At 39.1% G+C, this 19305-nt stretch overlaps 1 protein-coding gene and 1 pseudogene across 1 annotated transcript; both read left to right on the top strand.

Moving 5' to 3' along the window:
* Nucleotides 1-1337: 1337 nt before the first annotated feature.
* Nucleotides 1338-3475, top strand: LOC147983455 (disease resistance protein RPM1-like; annotated as a pseudogene).
* A 5134-nt stretch (nt 3476-8609) lies between these two features.
* Nucleotides 8610-13859, top strand: LOC147983454 (2-oxoglutarate-dependent dioxygenase 11-like). Its single transcript, XM_087539508.1, has 4 exons — nt 8610-9070; nt 11085-11332; nt 12352-12673; nt 13614-13859. Exons 1-4 carry the CDS (start codon nt 8786-8788, stop codon nt 13857-13859), a joined length of 1101 nt encoding a protein of 366 aa, XP_087395634.1. The 5' UTR covers nt 8610-8785.
* Nucleotides 13860-19305: the final 5446 nt, after the last annotated feature.

Raw genomic sequence — 19305 nt, 5'->3', positions numbered from 1 at the left:
GTGTGTATGTGGATTTAGCACATGTGTGATTCTGTCTTGTCTATTTGAGTGTTTCCTCTTGTTTCCCCCTCTCGTGTTCTTCGTGGGATCCTCTCCAATCGTGAAAGATCGACACCATTAGGGTTCCACCCTACATCACATAGTGGAGGAAAAATGAAGACTTTTGATGACTTATGGAGTTTGATCTTCAATCACTCGAGAAAAACTCATTATAGCTTCCTCATCTCCTTTTGATAGTATCGGCATGCCTAAGAGAACTCGATGTGATCTTGGATCACTCAAATGACAATGGCAATTCTTGAGCTTGACTAATACTTGTGATCATGTTGATTTGTGGGGGTCACCTTCCATTTCCTTCGTTGAAAACTTTCCCGAAATAATCTTGTAGCAGGCATTAGTTTCTTGAGATATGTTGAAATTAGTCACCAAAATTTACCTTGGGGAATGGATGAACATTCAATCGCCCGAAGAGTTAGATGCGCCTTCAATTATCCTTGTTGTATAAGGAGTTTTCTGCACATTTAACACACATGTACGTATTTATGCTATGACTATGGCCTATTGAAAATACAAGTTGCATATTTCCTCACTCTTAACAACTGTAAAACACACTGATAATAGAACTGATATAATTCGTTGTGCATGAGCAACTTACCATGAACTAAATTGCTAAAGTACTGGAATGTGCAGTATAGGCCACACTCACTCTATTAAGGTGGATATTTTTGTAAGATATCTTTCGTACTTATAAATGTTTGAGTTGATAATGAGTTCACATACCAAATAAACAAAATGTACTTCTACCTACATGTGGGACTAGCAGCCTTTTAAGAGACATAAATAAACAAATATAATTTTACTCGTCTCTCATATCTAACCCAAATAAACAAATACACACTACCCTAATTGAGAGAATAACACTCCTGTAAAAAACACAAGTACAAAATTCAAGTGTGTGACTCTTAACTGTAAATCATAATCATGATTTTAGTTTCTCTTTCCATCCAGTTCTTGCAGTTCCACATCTGATCCGGTCCTTGTTGGCTTTAGAACGCTAGCTCGATTCACCCAGATGCAGCACATATACATGCAAAGCTAGCTTGATTGATTTCGTGCCTAGCCACAGTACATGCGTGTCTTGCCATATGTATACTTGAACTAGAGGCTAGCTTCAACTTGGCAGAACGTCCCGTGGCGACTCGCATAACTTGCGATGGGAAAAAACAGATCGGAGATTTTTGGTTAGCTTCAAATGTGTATACTTGAACTAGATATTGGTAGTTTAGCTGCTATTTATACCTATGTAATCCCACATTGTAAACTAGATCATCGAAGCAATGAAGAAAAAGCGAGGAGATTTTTGGTTAGCTGCAAATGTGTATAATGAGAAGAGAGAAAAGTATGACTGCCATGCATGGGTATCTGTCTCACAAACATATTCGCCAATAGAGCTCTTGAGGAAACTATTTAAGGAACTTCATCGTGATGGGGAAACTGCTCCCACCGAGATCACTACAATGGACTTGATCAATATAAAAGGCAAACTCAGCAAGTTTCTAGAGCAAAAGAGATACCTGATTGTTAGGAGAACTTGCCCCAAATACTTGCCCCAAATACTAAAGGAAGCAGAATAGTCATTACGACGCGCAATGACGATATAGCTCGGCTGGCGTCCAAAGGACGTGCACTAAAAAGTGAATGCTTGCCAGATGACAAGGCATGGTTACTCTTCCGTAGGAAAGCTTTTCGGAGGGAGGAAGATTATGAATGCCCTACGGAGCTGAAGGGCCACTCAGAGCAGATAGTGGCCAAGTGTGTAAAGGCTTGCCTCTTGCTATTGTGTCAGTTGGAAGTCTCTTGTTTGTGCGCGAGAAGAATCCAACAGAATGGAAACGAATCCATGACCAGCTAGGTTGGGAGCTGGCGCATAACCCGGGGCTTGATGATGTGAGGAATACTTTGTATTTGAGCTTCATATACCTTCCTACATACCTGAAGAGTTGTTTTCTGTACTGTTCCTTGTTTCCGGAGGACTACATTCTTCACAGGAAGTCACTCATCAGACTATGGATTGCAGAGGGGTTCATTGAGGAAAGGGGTCATAGTAGTACACTGGAAGAAGTGGCAGAAGGCTATTTGAACGAGCTTGTCCACAGAAATATGCTGCAGCCTGCGGAATGCAACTCATTTGGCAGAATAAGATCCTGCAAAATGCATGACATTGTTCGTGAGTTGGCAATTGATTTATCCCAGAAAGAAAGTTTTGGTCTTGCATATGAGTATGGGAATCATGGTATTCTGGACACAAACACTCGTCGCTTGGTTGTATCTAAATGCAGCAATGATATTTTGCCACATTTACAGCTACCTCGTCTTAGATCTTGCATCATATTTCATAAGGCCATGCCATCATCCAGAATACTTGATTCTGTAGCAGTTAACTCTAAGTACATCGTAGTCCTAGAACTATGTGGCTTGACCATCGAGGAAGTGCCAAGTGCTGTTGGAGATCTTTTTAATCTGCGCGATTCAAAGGTGAAGATCCTCCCGAAGTCTATTGAGAAGCTCTCCAACTTGTTGACATTGGATATTTTCAACAGTGTGATACAAGAATTGCCTCATGGGATTGTCAAGCTGAAGAACTTGAGGCACTTACTTGTTGAGAGAATTGTAGATCGGTCACATCGATCTTTTATATGTCGCCATGGTATGCGCATCCAGAAGGGTCTATTAAAATTGACAAGTTTGCAGACACTGAATACAATTGAAGCACGAGAAGATTCTATTAAAGAGCTGGGGGAGCTAAAGCAACTAAGGAGCTTGAGGATAAGTAACCAGAAGGAAACCCACTGTGCGCTTTTTTGCAGGTCCATCTTGAAGATGCAACTCTTGAATCAATTACATATTACCATGAGTGACAAGGATCAAATTCTTCAGTTGAATGAGCTGAAAACCCCACCCCTCAACCTTCAGAAACTCATTCTGAGAGGGAGATTGGCAGAAGTGACATTTCAGTCTCCTCTTTTCCAGAAAGGAGGGAAGAAGCTATGTGGACTATATCTTGTTTGGTCGTGTCTGCCAGAAGATCCCCTCCCATCCATCTCGGGATTGGATAACCTGACAGAGCTGCATCTTACAGAAGCATTCGTCGGGAAAATATTAACATTCAACAAGGGATGGTTCCCCAATTTGAAGTCTCTGAAACTGCGTGACTTGCCTTCTCTAAGTAAGCTAAAGATAAAGAAAGGTGCCATGGAAAGCCTCCATATTTTGCAGCTAGTGAACCTGAGAAAATTGAAGGGTGTTCCAGCTGGCCTTGAGTTTCTTACATCCCTCCAAAGTCTTAAGTTTTCTCCATATCACTGAAGAGTTCCTTGTGTTGCTTAATGAATATTCTGGGATTAAGGAGATCCCGGTGTGGGATTCTATAGAAGATCAGCCTGTGACAAGGAAATGTAAGTCACTCACCAACTAGTTAGTATCTACAGTTTTTTACAGCACATTTTGTTATAACAGCAAATCTTGTACTGTCTCTGTAACAAAATGTAAGATGTTTTTTAGTCTCGATCTAAACCAAAAAAACGTCTTGCATTTTTAAACAGAGGGAGTAATAAATAAATCAAGTAGCTTAGGATCTAAGGTAGAGAATATCCACACAAAAAATTGCTTCCTTCAGGGTAACGGAAATACCGCCAAACATCATTAATTGAAACTTCACTAGAACCTTTGCTCAGTATGTCCATGGTTCCCGTTCAATAGAAAAAATTTAGCGATACTGAAACTTCTCTGCAACAGATGTGTGATAAACTTAAGAGAAATTTTCCAATGTACTTCCTCTGTACCAAAATAAGTGCCGTTGATTTAGTACAACTTTGTACTGAATCAGCGACACTTATTTTGGGACGGAGGGAGTATATGTAAATCCTTCCCATGGAATATGCAGAGAAAAATTCCGATGGTCCTACATTTATTTTTATGATTAGTCAATATGAAAGTATTAACAAATTCTTCTTCTCAGGATTAACCTGGTCTTCTCAAGCAGAACACCATTATTGCGTAAGTCTGGGCTGCAGCATCCTGCATACGGCCACTTGTCAACTGCCTCGATGATCCTTTCCAATATTGGTGCATGAACAATATGAAATAATTGCGGGGTTCCTGTTATCTTAAGTTCTTGGTGTATTTTGCGTGCAGAATAAAAAAAATCATGTTTTGGTTTGAATTAAATTAATACTTTGGTGGGTATGGCACCCCATTGGCATATACTGTTCCCCTGAATGTTGAATCATTCATGGAGCGAATTGCCCTTCAATGTTACAGCCAAGTATTGTATCATTCAGTGAACAAGGTGTACTGAATGTTTTATTACTGCTTGTGTGTGTTTTCATCTTGATGAAAAGATTAGAAATTCAGGCCTGTCGGCCTGCACTTGTTGTGGGAGTACTTTGCAATATATTTCAGTGATATTTAATTGTACGGACATGAATATTTGATGTAATAATATGAGAGCTAAAACTTAAAATACATATAATTTATAGTGTTTGATTATTTTATAGTTTTGAAATATTTATTAAACATAAATAGCATGTAGAGGGGAAATTCTCGTGCATGTTTGCATGTTGAAGCGGGTTTACTTTTTATTCCCTTCTTTTGCAAAGTTTCTTCAAATTCATGAACATTTTTCTCAAATTCATCAATACTTTTAATTTTGTGATATATTTTTTCAAATTCATGATTTTCTTTTCAAATCCATATTTTTTTCAATCCACGAACATTTTTTAAGTATGATTTTTTTAATCCATAAAACAGATGTGTTAGTTTCCCCCCTAAACAAGTAGCTAGCAGGCGAGTGAACGACTGGTCGAGGGTGCTAATGGGCGGCCTAACCGAGCATGCGCATGAGCACTGATCCACCAATTTGCGCCTTAAGCGATGTAGAGGCAATCCCCAAGCCTAGTCGCCTCACTGTAACTTTGAAAACTTTGATTTTTTAAATCCTAATGTGGATCATATTTAAAAAATAAAACTTTGAGCAATTCAATATAGGTCCTTCTGAGTATTCTGGGAACTATCGGATAATGCTTCCCAACCATTGGAAAGTTTCGATAGTTTTGGAAAACTTTCCCTAAAACATTACACCCAGAACACAAATGAAAAGAATCAACAACTTAGGAATAACAACAGCCAAGCACTTAGGCACGCTGGAAATAAGTGTTGGACATCAGGGTCTGGCATCCCTCTTCATCACGCATCCCGGGGAAGGATCAGTCCACGCGGTCCTCAACAGCTCTCCACACCGGTGGTTCAGCAGAGCCAGGCATTTTAGGAGGAACACTGATTGAGCATTGTCACAAAGCACCTTCCATGGAATTTATAGGCAATAATCCTTCTCCAATCTTTACTAGAACCTTCGAAGTATCTTTTACCCAAGAAGCACGCTTTGGATGAAAATATTTGAAACAACCAAAAATAAATAGCGAGTTGTTGGGCTCGGTTTGAGTTAAGCCCAAAAAGTGGCTCAACTCATTCGAGCCACTCCCATAATCAACGAGACAATAGGACGTCTCGCTGAAGGCACCGCCTGATTGCGCCGCCCAGCGCGAAATGACCTTTAGTGCTTTCTTTTTCCTTCCGTTTATATTCACATTTTTGCATTCCTTTTTTGTTTCATTTTTTAACATTTGCTTGTATTTCAAAATATTCAGAATATATATATATATATATATTATAAAATTCACTTTATTATATACAAAAGTTGAAAAATGTTAATCATGCATTTATAAAATATATAATATGTACCATGTGTCTAGAAATGAGTAGACATCAAAGATATGTTTCTAAAAAATTTAATCATGTATTTGGACACTAATAAACATGTATATTAAATATGTTCTGGATATATACAAAAAATGTAGAATGTGTTTGTAAAAAATAGACATGAAAAAATGTGTTTTAGAAAATGTTAGTCGTGTTTAAAAAAATGTTAAACATGTATATAAAAAGTGTCCGTGGTGAATACAAAAATTCATAGTGTATAAAGAAACATACATAAAAAATAAAAGCTGTAAAAAATGTTAATAAAGAATATAGAAAATGTTAAGCATGTATATTATAAATAATCCTAGTGTATACGAAATATGTAAACATATATATGGACAAAGTATAGATCAAAAGGATATGTTCGAAAAAATGTTAATCATGTATTTAAAAATAGTTTGTGCTCTTTAAAAATATATTTATTACAATAAAAAATTTCAGTGGGTATTCAAGAAATGTAGAACGTGTATATTTTAAAGTTGTTCAAAACATTTTTTGTAATAAAAATGTACATCATGTATTTGAGAAATGTAGAATGTGTATAAAGAAAATGTTTCATGTGTACATAAAACATGTACATGGTGCACTTGAAAAACTTAGATATGTGTTTGAAAACAAAATAAAAAATGTGGAAAGCAACTAAGAAACATAAATAAAGGAAAGAAAACTAGAAAAAAAGAGGAAAACAAAGTTAATGAAGAAAACAACAAATACTGAGGAAAGTAACAAAAGAAAACCAAAGAAAAAAAGAAAACAAAAAACCAAAGAAAAATGAGTGTAGAAAAGAAAAAGAAAAGAAAACAAAGAAAACTAAAGAACAACGAGTAAAAAAACATGAAGAAAAAAAGAAGAAGAAACAAAGAAAATAGTAGAAAAACAAAGAAAAGGAAAAACCCCAGTGAAAACCAATAGACAAATTAAGAAAACTGGTGATAAACAATAAAACTAAGAAATACAAAAAGCCGGAAGAAAAACATGAAAAAAATAGAAAAAATATAAAGAAAAAAAACTAAAAACAAAGTGTACTAGTGAACCAAATGCATCAAACATAGTGAGCGCACCGTGCGAGCGAGTGAATGGGCCGGCTCATTACTGTAGCATGTAGAAAATAGCTTCCGCATGACGTCAGATACCGCTCGCTATAAGCGAGATATAGTTCTCGCATAATCATTGACATGTGGATACCGTCCATCATATTTCGTTTATAGATTAATTCATATTGTACTTGTCTATGAGTTTTTTTTTACAATATTCAGCCACTATTTGTTACTCCCTCCGTCCCATAATATAAGAACGTTTTTGGCACTATAATAGTGTTAAAAACGTTCTTATATTATGGGACAGAGGGAGTAGAAGATACTTTATACATGTGGTTACCTGTTGTAAGAGACATGCATTTTAATTAAAAAAACAGCCATGGGTTTTGTCGTCTTGTGATTTCTAACCTCTGAAAAATAAAGGTCGTCTCCCGGTTTCATTTCAAAAAAAGTTCACAACTGCATGTACAAACTACAAAGGATTGTTTTAGCCTAGCCACAATAAATTTGCAAGTGTGTCGGTGCACTTAGAGCATCTATAGCCGGTCTTCCAAAACTCCTGGTATATGCCTGGGTGAACAGTCCGATCACTAACCGGTTACAAAATTCTGACTCGGACGGGCTCTTCATATCACCCCATATGCTCAGGCTAACTGGCACCCATATCCATTCCAAATGTTGGGTGAATATGGGGCCCATGTGCGTCTATCACGTCGGATCCAGACGCGCTGCCCCATCCTGACCCCACATATATTCATGTACATCCAGATCCCAGACCAAAGCCTAGCCACTCCACTCCGCCCCTAAGCTCCCTTCCAGCGATTTCCGGCCTTCTCCGGCACGACGGACAGCGGATTCAACTCCGACGACCACTCCCGTTTCGTTGACCGGGGCATCGTGCCACGCCGGAAGGAGGAGGCTATGGCCGTCTGCATGGCTCTCCGCCGCTCCTGAGAGGAGTGCGTTCGACCGGGGTCACCCTCGATCCGACGAGAATCTTTTGCGTTGACAAAGTGGTGCTCGGTCACCAAATCTAGAGGCTCGACTTCCATCTATAGCCCGATCTCCTGTGCAGAGTCGTATGAGTGTTAAGGGACCTATGCGCCCGCCGTGCAAAGCAGGGGGGCGTAGGAGGCCGAAGCCCTCCACACTACCGAATGCGGCGTTGCGCAATGCCTTGGACGAGAGGAAACCGTATGTGGCCACATCCTCCAGAAGCGGCTAAGGAGGAACACGTGAGCCCTCAGCCGAGAGCAAAACTGGATGATCCGTGCCATGGCCGGACTACACCCCAAAGAGGAGAAGGAGGACCGTGACGGGTCGGACAACTCCGAAGATGAGCATATCCGACTTGATCCATTTTGCGTCTTCGAGTTCCATTTCCATGACAAAGACGCCAAGGACGGGGGCAAGGGCAAGGGCAGCCGTCGATGATTTTTATCCATAGCTTACTATGTATGTACAAATGCCAATTGTTGGTAGTCCAATGGCATGTATTGATTTAGTTGCCGGACGGTCTGTATGGAATCGTAGAGATGGTTTACTATGCATGTGGTCGTATGGATTTGCAGTTTGATAAATGAGGTACAACTTTGAGGTGTGAGCGATCACTGCCCGCGGACATGAGAGGGAGGATTAGCTATATGCGGCTAACAGATGCTCTTATCCGAGTTAAATTCGGCCCTTGGCCGCCGGCCATATTTTTAGCATCGATGGGTAAGTCCAAACACATGGATCGGACGGCCTTCCGGGCGAGCCAGGCGAGGAATCATTCGCATTTTCTGACTCGTTTCATGTAGTAACAAACATCACAGCACAGCTTAGATGTCATCATGAAAAAAACATCGCAGTATATAATAGCCTGATCGATGGCTGGATCCCTGCAACTTTACTAGCGAGAAACACTCTTAGTGAACAATTAGCTAGCTACGATGGAGGTGGAGGCAGCGAGTGGCAGCGCCGGCGAGATCCGGTGGTCGAAGCTGGGAACGTCGCTTCCCGTCGCGAACGTCCAGGCTCTGGTGGCGTCCGCCGGCGAGCTGACGGCCGACCAGATCGAACGGTATGTCCAGCCGGACATCAACGCGCACGCCGTTCTCCCCGAGCACTCCGGCGAGGTTCCGGTGATCGATCTCAGCAACCTCTTGAGCCCCGAGTCCGTCGAGGCAGAGGTCGCGAAGCTCAGGTTTGCCTGCGCCGAGTGGGGCTTCTTTCAGGTGCGTCACTACTTTAAATTGCTTATCATTTCCATGCAAAAAAACCGGCACGTACGCAACTTTAGGCCATATTGGCCAACCAGTTCTTTATGTCTTCACTTTCTAGGCAAAAATATCGTCTAATTGCATGTTAAACATGTTGTTGTTGAAGCACCAACACAAGCACAACAAATACTACAAAAGACTTTTGTTCCGGAAGACTCGTACATTTCTTTCGGATCAAATTGCCCAAAAGATGAGCATGGTTAGAGAGGCCATTGCCTTCCGGTCTCGTTAGATAAGCCAACCCACCACTCCTTGGTGGATTGCAACAAGTGCCGGTTCAAAGTATCGATATATTCCAATTATGGCCATCTTTTCATCATGCCCCAAAGCCTGAGTGTGAAGTGGCCACACATGAAGAAGAGGTGGTCCGCCAATTCTTGAGTTTGCTTACATGGAGGGCAAAGGCCACAAATTGTCCGGTCACGCTTGGCCAGCCTATCCGTGGTCCAAATCCAATTTTGGGCGGCCAACCAAGCAAAAAACTTGATTTTAGGCGGGGCCCAAACTTCCAAGACAACATGCTCCATGGGGGAACGGACGGTGCCAAGGAATTGAGCATTGTAAGCGGATTCCACCGAGTAGACTCCGTTGTAGTGTGCATCCAAGTACTATCATCCTCGACCTCCTCAAGAAGAATGAAGTCACAAAGTGGCCCCAAGCACAACAAATTTCTGAAAAGTGGTCAACAGAGAAGCTTGATGAAATTTGGATCTTGGCAACCCACGCCTCATCCTTCAAGGCCCCCTGAACTTTCCACATTTTCCTTGCAGACGCCTCATAAATGAGGGGCGCTGTGTCCTTTAGTTTGCTATCATTCATTCAAGGGGAGTCCCAAAAGGGCGCCCACTTTGGGTGGTAGCGGGCGCAAAGAAGTTGGATGCAATTATGACACGAGAGTAACAACTTTTATACTCATGGGTGTGTTGTGACACAGACATGTAAATGTTATTCTCTTCTTAATAAATCGGAGAGGCAAATCTTATTTCATGGGTCCATAATATACTACGAAAAACAAACAAAATTTGTTTTGCTCAGCCGTTGGTTGACTTGATCTGTTAGCCTCTATTACTTGAGATTATGGACCTTATGTTCCTTAAATACAAAAAAAACTCTGTTCCTAACCACAATATAGAGCCGTATGACTAATAATAATACACATAGTTGAATGAACATGAAAGAATCAAAAACTTTTACCAAAAGTATAAGTAAATAAAAAATATTCTCCAAGACAAAGAAAAACATATATCTTGAACACTAATTTCAAATTAGCACAAAAAATAAAGTTATGTCAAAAAATAGAAAACCATGGAAATATTTACAAAAACAATAATTCATAAGTTTTAAAAACAGTAACTCATATGTATTCCCCAAGTAATAGAATTCCTAGGAAACTCAAAAATAGTGTGGTAACAATAATGGAAACTCGGAAGAATGTAGATACTTCAATATTCTTCATAAAATAGTCATGAGATTTCTCAAATTGATTTGGTATTTTTACAAATTAATTATTTTTATTTTTCTATATTTTATTATTTTTGACTTAATATTTTTAATATTCTCAGTAACTTTTCTAGAATATTTCCACTTTAAAATATTTGTAACTTACTTTAGTTCTAAAACTTATAGATTTATTCATATTTACAATTATATGACTTTTTTCCCTTGAATTTTTTCTTAGTATTTTTATTATTGATTTTTCATATTTTTCCCACTTATTTACAACTCGGCTCCACATGGGGAAATCATCACAACTTCATTTCTCATATTGCTTTGATCATTGTTAGGGACTAGATTAGCCAGGTTTAAAAAGTTTAAGGCCTGGGATATCTCATACTGGAATTCAAGGACAAAATTTTGAATTGGCCTAGAGATTATAAAAAACTCTAATAATTACTAGATTCGATCATTCCATCGCTCAAAAGTATGTTTGATTAAGCATGACCATTTGTGCAACATTTGAAATTTGTAGGTTGTAAATCATGGAATACCAGATGAGGTCATCACAGGTATCAAGCATGATATTCAGAAGTTCTTTCAACTCCCGTTAGAAGTTAAGAATGCCTATGCTCAGCGCCCAGGGGATCTTCAAGGTTATGGCCAAGCGTTTGTTGTCTCTGATGATCAAAAGCTAGACTGGTCTGACCTGCTTGCCCTCTTCGCCCAACCAACCCAAGGCCGTGATATGAGTTATTGGCCAAGTCAGCCCCATACTTTCAGGTCAGACTGTGTGCATGCTTGAAATTTGTAGATGGATAAGAAATGGCAGGAAAATGTTCCTTCTGTTCAAAGCATCATATTAAGAAAAAATGTTAATTTGGCCGAAACTCAAGTTGAATCCATATTAGATTAAAAAAACTTATAGGATTATCTTGGTTACACATAATCTTTTGTTAAAATGGACGGAATTTTGAACTAAGGGCATTCTTTTTCACTGCTATAGTGTGCCATGTTTTGGTGTGTGACATTTGAAGCATGATTTTGACAATTCTGGATTTCCTTATGCATATGAACTACTCTGTGTGTTTGTTTCACGCAAAAATGTTTATTAGCTAATAATATATACTCTTAGGTAAACGAGGAGGGGTATCAAACATTTATGTTGGCCTTATTGTATTATTCGTTTTTAATGTTATGCTACCCTTTGATTATTCAACACCAATACAAACTAAACTTAGTGGTGATTAAGATTTTATTTATTTGATTCAAGGCACCCTTTATTATTCATACGCAAATTGTTTTACTCCTAACTAGGCTAGGGACTCAAAGTAAACTACTATGATCCTTTTATGTTTACACATGTGTATATAATGACACCAACCTCACCCGAGACCCTAATAATTTGTTACCTTTATTGCTGAGTTCTACCAAGCCCTGGTCAATTTGGTGAATTCAACAAAATGTTCTTTACAAAGCTTATATATTGAAAATTTACTAAAATCCAGAAAACAAACAAAGGGAACTAATGGACATTGAGTTTTTTGACAAAATAAATTGATTTTACATTTTACAGGGTAATATTTTCATCATAAATATCTAGCAGCTAAGTTTTTATATGGTTCAAGGTACTGCCCAACAAAGGGCTAGACCAGGGATCATACAAGCAACAAAAAAATTGGGCTTGTTATTTGTATTTGATACTAACACAAGCTAGGTCCGGTCATACAAAGGTCCTGGTATTTCAGTATGTACCAATACCTAGCATTAACATACAAACACTCTTATGGTTATGATCCCAGGAATTCTATTGAAGATTACTCAATGGAGCTGATGAAACTCGCTCAAACCATTAGTGTCTTCATTGCCAAAACACTAGATGTTGCTCCTGAACTACTGGCAGACAAACATGTGGCACAATTTCTTAGGATGAGCTACTACCCTCCATGCACGTCAATGCCAGAAAAGGTTCTAGGTTTCTCACCGCATTCTGATGGATCTTTTATGACTATTCTGCTTGAAATTAATTCAGTTCAAGGCTTACAAATTAGAAGATCTGGTGCATGGATTCCTGTGAAGCCACGTCCTGATGCACTACTGGTGAATGTGGGTGACCTTCTTGAGGTATGCTTCATAAGACATGTTAAGTTAGTCAACTAATAATCAATTCAAGGCTTACAAATAGAAGATCTGGTGCATGGATTTCTCTAAAAGTAATTGTCATATAAGACAGGAAAAATGTTTTTTTGCGATCCATACCTGTGCTTGGGTGAAGATAAATCCTCAATTCCATAACTTTGCTCTTCCCACTTAATTACAAACTCCAAGACGCACGCACGTGGGTGCACATGCGCACACACAGACACAACACCAAATGAAAGGGCTTATGTCCGATGTGTCATCATGTGTTACAATTTTCTGCTACCGGAAATGGTGAAAGTACTTCTCAATTTATTGAAGATCACATCACTATTTTTACCACATTGTATGGTGGTTCAAAAAATAACCATAACTTCGGGTTAGCGTTAGCACTATTTCTAAATATTCTTGAGACTTTGAAGGGACAAAAAACTAGAAGGCCCACCTAATCAAACAAGTGAGGCGTCGAGCTACCTTTTGTAGCCCTCGCCCTGCATCTAGCCAACTCTGCTAAGAAACTTCATTCATGGTTGAAGAAAACACTAATTGCAATTTCTCCTTGGACAAGCCACTTGGTTACTATTGTTCCTATTCTCTGTTTGCCAGCGGGATCAAGTTACAATAAACAAAAAAATTGGAAATGTTCAACAGTTTACCAATTATGTTCTTTCAGTTCCTTCCAAGAAATCTTGATCGAATAAAGCGAAAAAAGTAAGGCCCTACAAGCAAAGGCACCTTTTTCTAGAGATCAGGGTTGGATTATTGAGAAAGCAATAGTTGAATGGTGTCTACGAAAGTTTTTCATGTACAATGTTGTGTGTAATTTTCACACTACTTCCTACTTTATATGAATAATGGACTATTTTTTCAAGGATATAGATGAGAAGCTTGATATTTGTTTAAATTAATTTTTATATTATTATAGATTTTGTCGAACGGGAAGTACAAGAGCATTGAGCATCGGGTCACCATAAATGCCCACAAGGAGCGACTATCTATTTCAGCATTTCACGTCCCAACCTATGGTGGAATAATTTCACCAATTTTGGGAACTATAGAAGAGAAGATGTTATACAAGGCAGTGGGAGTAGAAGAGTATGCAAGACTTTATTTCGCAAATAAAATAGAAGGAAAGAAAGCCCTGGATTATGCTAAGTTATCTGGAATATAAGGATACCCTACTGAACTTTGTCATTCTACATAAAACTCTTAAACTACTATTTGATGTGTCATTGTAATAGATATTTATTTCTCATCAGGACCAATCAACAAGATGTTTGTCACTTCATTTGAATATATGCATTTACTTTTGTATATATATGCTGAAATTCTTCTACTGCTATAGTTGTGTGGTATTTGAAAGACAGAAATAGGTTTATCGCAAACCATTGTTCCAAGCCATCCAAGCAAGAAGGGTGGCACCAAGGGGAAGAAGAGAATAATAGACTGAGAATACAACCGTCCTATTAGCCACCCAACCAATTGTTGGTACTTATTTTGTCTAACTGAGACTACTGCCATCTCATTATGTTCACACTAGGATCATGTAGATTTGATAGGCTTTGACCTGTCCGGCGCACTTCTATTGTCTGCCCGTAGTATAAAACATTCTAAACATTTCCGCAATGATCAAGTTGAAGAAACACCAATGCATATTTTTTGGGACTGCAAATTTTCTCAAGATTGTTAGATGACACTGATGCCGAGCAAAAGAAGAGGAATTCCAGCCTTTGATGAGAACGCCCCAAGAAGGTTTCATGGATATAAATGTTCTAGGATGTTGGGATATTTGGACTGTTCGAAATGGAAAAATTGTTACAAATGAAGTTCCAAGTGTCGTAACCTGGAGATACTTACTTAAACAAGACTTGATACTTTTGTGCCATAGATTAAAGGCTAAGAACTTGAAATGACAAGATTGGCTGAACACCCATCTGTGATGTTCGTGTTTGTTTAAGAGTTACATGCTTTGTCTTTACACTAGGAAACATGTTCGTGCATTGCACGGGAGTAAAAAGAATCACCCCTCATGCACACACTCGATAGCATCAACAAATCAATTCTACTATGCCACACAACAGACAACATGACAAGTGGTGTTGTATAAAAACGTAAAGGTGGGATGCTTTTTTGTGTGTACTCAAAGTGTTTCCAAAACGCTTTATGGGCATAATTTCAAACAATATGGAATTCAACATTAAGCTACTTGTTTACATAAAGCTTGTATCAGCAGTTTAGTGCAATTCATCGTATATGAATTGGTTGTTGTGCACTGCACGAACTAGAGAGGATGATTGTGTACATATTGTAATCTTTAGCATATGGTACCTGGTAGAAATCAACATCCCATGTGGTCCGAATAATATCTTCTGTGAGAGCATCAAACTATCATATCTACTCAATTTAAATGGTGTAAGAAACATGTATAATAGGCATTTCCAAAATACCCCATATAAAGAAGGTATCAGTTAAGGTTGCAGCCGAAACATAATTTTAGCAATGATTTACATGAAAGATAATAGCATATATATAATCTACAGAATTTTCTGAGTGATTTCTGTATATAACATGTTAGATTTAGAGTTAGAGTTCGAAAGATATGAATATTTTGAATAACATTTGATTCTATAAAAAAGAGAAATGTTAAACAAAGTTGCCGGGCTGAAATTCCAATATTGTGTAGTCTATCCGCTAAGAATTCAGAGGGAAAGGGCCCATCTGCTAAGAATTCAGAGAAAAAAGGGAGAAAAAGAAAAAGGGGAGAAGCTGGGGAGCCGACGGGCATTGTTTAGCACCGGTACGTCCAAATGCAAGGATCAGAGGACCTTCTGGCCAAGCCGGCCGAGCCATTAGTCGCATCTTTTTCTAAAATCGCAATTTATCTAACATTCCAGTTCTGTTGGATCGAGCCCATCAGAAAAAGATTAGCAAGCAGCAACCCTAATTAACTGCATAGTAGCTAGCCTGTGAATCGCCTGATCAATCACGTAGTGAGCTGACTGGCTGAATGGAGGTGGAGGCGCTGAATGGCAGCCCGAGCGACAGCAGGTGGTCTAAACTCCGCGGTGTCCGCTGCCGGCGATCTGACGGCTGACATGCTCGAACGGTAGTACGGTACAACTTTAGCCGGACATTGATGCCGATGCAATCCGACGATGTTTCCGTGATCGCCCGACCTCGGCAAGCTCACAAAGTCCGAAGCTTAGATTTGCCTGCGGGGACTGGGGTTTCTTTCAGCTAGTGTCACTGAACTCGCCAGATGTTGTATGTTGTTTTACCCATAGTTTTAAATAGCTGGCTAATAGCCTTTTCAACAGTGCCGTTAAATGATCGCATTCACAAATATCCCGCTATAGCTCCGCTATAGCGAATTTGAAGGCCCCCCGCTATTTTTCATAGCCCGTTATTTAAAACATTAGTTTTACCACGTGGTTCTAAAACTATTCTTTTCAATCAGCCAACCACGCGGCGGGCCATTCAAGAGAACTATGCACATGGTTGCTGTTTCCATACCCATTGTTGTACTCCAATAAACAACTACCAAATTTTCTGATTTATGTCTATAAGTGGATGGAACCTCAGGTCTTAGATGTTAGGTTTGGCTACGATGTCTGTTTGGTATTAGGCCCAGGCTATCTGCGCCCCTTCATCAACTGGATAGGTGTAGACAGTTTGTTGCTTAGACGGCGGCTTTAGTCTTAAAGGGTGCTTGAATACGTTTTAGTCTCATGACTAAAAGTAGTGAGACTAAAACTTGCTAGCCTCACCCATGCTTGGATCCAAATACTAAAGAGACTAAAATCAAGTTAATAAGCATTTATTATCCTCCAAACCTTCCAATCCAGAACTCGCATGTGTTAAAGAGAGGAGTTAAATGAGGAGAGAGGGGACTAATTCATATTTTGGTAGGGGTAACGTAAAACTTGCAACAACAAAGTAGAGGACGTCTAACTTGTTTTTGTAGGGCATGTTGTGATGTGATATGGTCAAGACGTGATGAGATATAAGTTGTTGTATAAGATGATCATGTTTTGTTGAAGTTATTGGCAACTGGCAGAAGCCTTATTGTTTCTTTATTGCATAAGATGCAAGAGCCAAATAATTTCTTTACCTTATCGCTATGCGATAGCAATAGTTGCAAGAGCAGTAGTTGGCGAGATGACCATGTGACGACACATTGATATAGATCAAGATGATGGAGATCATGGTGTCATGCCGGTGACGATGGAAATCATGACGATGCTTTGGAGATGGAGATCAAAGGCACAAGATGATGATGGCCATATCATGTCACATATTTTGATTGCATGTGATGTTTATCTTTTATATATCTTATTTTGCTTAGTTCGGCGGTAGCATTATAAAATGATCTCTCACTAAATTTCAAGATAAAAGTGTTCTCCCTGAGTATGCACCGTTGCTGAAGTTCGTCGTGCCCAGACACCATGTCATGATCGGGTGTGATAAGCTCTACGTCCATCTACAATGGGTGCAAGCCAGTTTTGCACACACAGAATACTAAGGTTAAACTTGACGAGCCTAGCATATGCAGATATGGCCTCGGAACACTGAGACCGAAAGGTCGAGCGTGAATCATATAGTAGATATGATCAACATAATGATGTTCACCATTGGAAGCTACTCCATTTCACGTGATGATCGGTTATGGTTTAGTTGATTTGGATCACGTACGTGATCACTTAGATGATTAGAGGGATGTCTATCTAAGTGGGAGTTCTTAAGTAATATGATTAATTGAACTTTAATTTATCATGAACTTAGTCCTGGTAGTATTAGCATATCTATGTTGTAGATCAATAGCTCGCGATGTTGCTCCTCGTTTAATTTTTATATGTTCCTAGAGAAAACTAAGTTGAAAAATGTTAGTAGCAATGATGCGGATTGGATCCGTGATCTGAGGATTATCCTCATTGCTGCACAGAAGAATTATGTCCTTGATGTACCGCTAGGTGACAGGCCTATTACAGGAGCAGATACAGACTTCATGAACGTTTGGCTAGCTCAATATGATGACTACTTGATAGTTTAGTGCACCATGCTTAACAGCTTAGAATCGGGATTTCAAAGACGTTTTGAACGTCATGGACCATATGAGATGTTCCAGGAGTTGAAGTTAATATTTCAAGCAAATACCCGAGTTGAGAGATATGAAGTCTCCAACAAGTTCTATAGCTAAAAGATGGAGGAGAATAGCTCAAGCAGTGAGCATGTGCTCAGATTGTCTGGGTACTACAATCGCTTGAATCAAGTGGGAGTTAATCTTCTAGATAAAGTAGTGATTGACAGAATTCTCTAGTCACCATCACCAAGTTAGTAGAACTTCGTGATGAACTATAGTATGCAAGGGATGACGTAAATGATTCCCGAGCTTTTCATGATGATGAAATTGAAGAAGGTAGAGATCAAGAAAGAGCATCAAGTGTTGATGATTAACAAGACCACTAGTTTCAAGTAAAGGGACAAAGGGAAGAAAGGGGAACTTCAAGAAGAACGGCAAGCAATTTGCTGCTCAAGTGAAGAAGCCCAAGTCTGGACCTAAGCCTGAGACTAAGTGCTTCTACTGCAAAGGGACTGGTCACTGGAAGCGGAACTGCCCGAAGTATTTGGCAGATAAGAAGGATGGCAAAGTGAACAATGCTATATTTGATACACATGTCATTGATGTGTACTTTACTAGTGTTTATAGCAACCCCTCGGTATTTGATACTGCTTCAGTTGCTCAGAGTAGTAACTCGAAACGAGAGTTGCAGAATGAACAGAGACTAGTTAAGGGTGAAGTGACGATGTGTGTTGGAAGTGGTTCCAAGATTGATGTGATCATCATCGCACACTCCCTATACTTTCGGGATTAGTGTTAAACCTAAATAAATGTTATTTGGTGTTTGCGTTGAGCATGAATATGATTTGATCATGTTTATTGCAAAACGGTTATTCATTTAAGTTAGAGAATAATTATTGTTCTGTTTACATGAATAAAACCTTCTATGGTCATACACCCAATGAAAATGGTTCGTTGGATCTCGATCGTAGTGATACACATATTCATAATATTGAAGCCAAAATATGCAAAGTTAATAATGATAGTGCAACTTATTTGTGGCACTGCCGTTTAGGTCATATTGGTGTAAAGCGCATGAAGAAACTCCATGCTGATGGGCTTTTAGAATCACTTGATTATGAATCATTTTGATGCTTGCAAACCATGCCTCATGGGCAAGATGACTAAGACTCAGTTCTCCGGAACAATGGAGCGAGCAACTGACTTATTGGAAATAATACATACCGATGTATGCAGTCTGATGAATATTGAGGCTCGCGGTAGGTATCATTATTTTCTGATCTTCACAGATGATATGAGCAGATATGAGTATATCTACTTGATGAAACACAAGTCTGAAACATTTGAAAAGTTCAAAGAATTTCAGAGTGAAGTGGAGAATCATCGTAACAAAAATAAAAGTTTCTACGATATGATCGCAGAAGTAAAATATTTGAGTTACGAGTTTGGCCTTCAGTTAAAACAATGTGAAATAGTTTCACTACTCACGCCACCTAGAACACCACAGTGTAATGGTGTGTCCGAACGTCGTAACCGT

Source organism: Triticum urartu, chromosome 2A, assembly GCF_056163025.1.
Source record: "Triticum urartu cultivar PI428250 chromosome 2A, HENAU_Tu73, whole genome shotgun sequence".
Classification (NCBI taxonomy): Eukaryota; Viridiplantae; Streptophyta; class Magnoliopsida; order Poales; family Poaceae; genus Triticum; species Triticum urartu.
The sequence above is the reverse complement of the archived record's forward strand: the minus strand, read 5'-3'. Positions and strand labels throughout refer to the sequence as shown.

Excerpts from the sequence above, each read along its gene's own strand:
- LOC147983454 (XM_087539508.1), top strand. The coding sequence starts at position 8,786 with ATGGAGGTGGAGGCAGCGAGTGGCAGCGCCGGCGAGATCCGGTGGTCG. Across the intron at positions 9,071-11,084 it reads CCGAGTGGGGCTTCTTTCAG|GTTGTAAATCATGGAATACC; the intron begins GTGCGTCACTAC and ends TGAAATTTGTAG. Across the intron at positions 11,333-12,351 it reads AGTCAGCCCCATACTTTCAG|GAATTCTATTGAAGATTACT; the intron begins GTCAGACTGTGT and ends TTATGATCCCAG.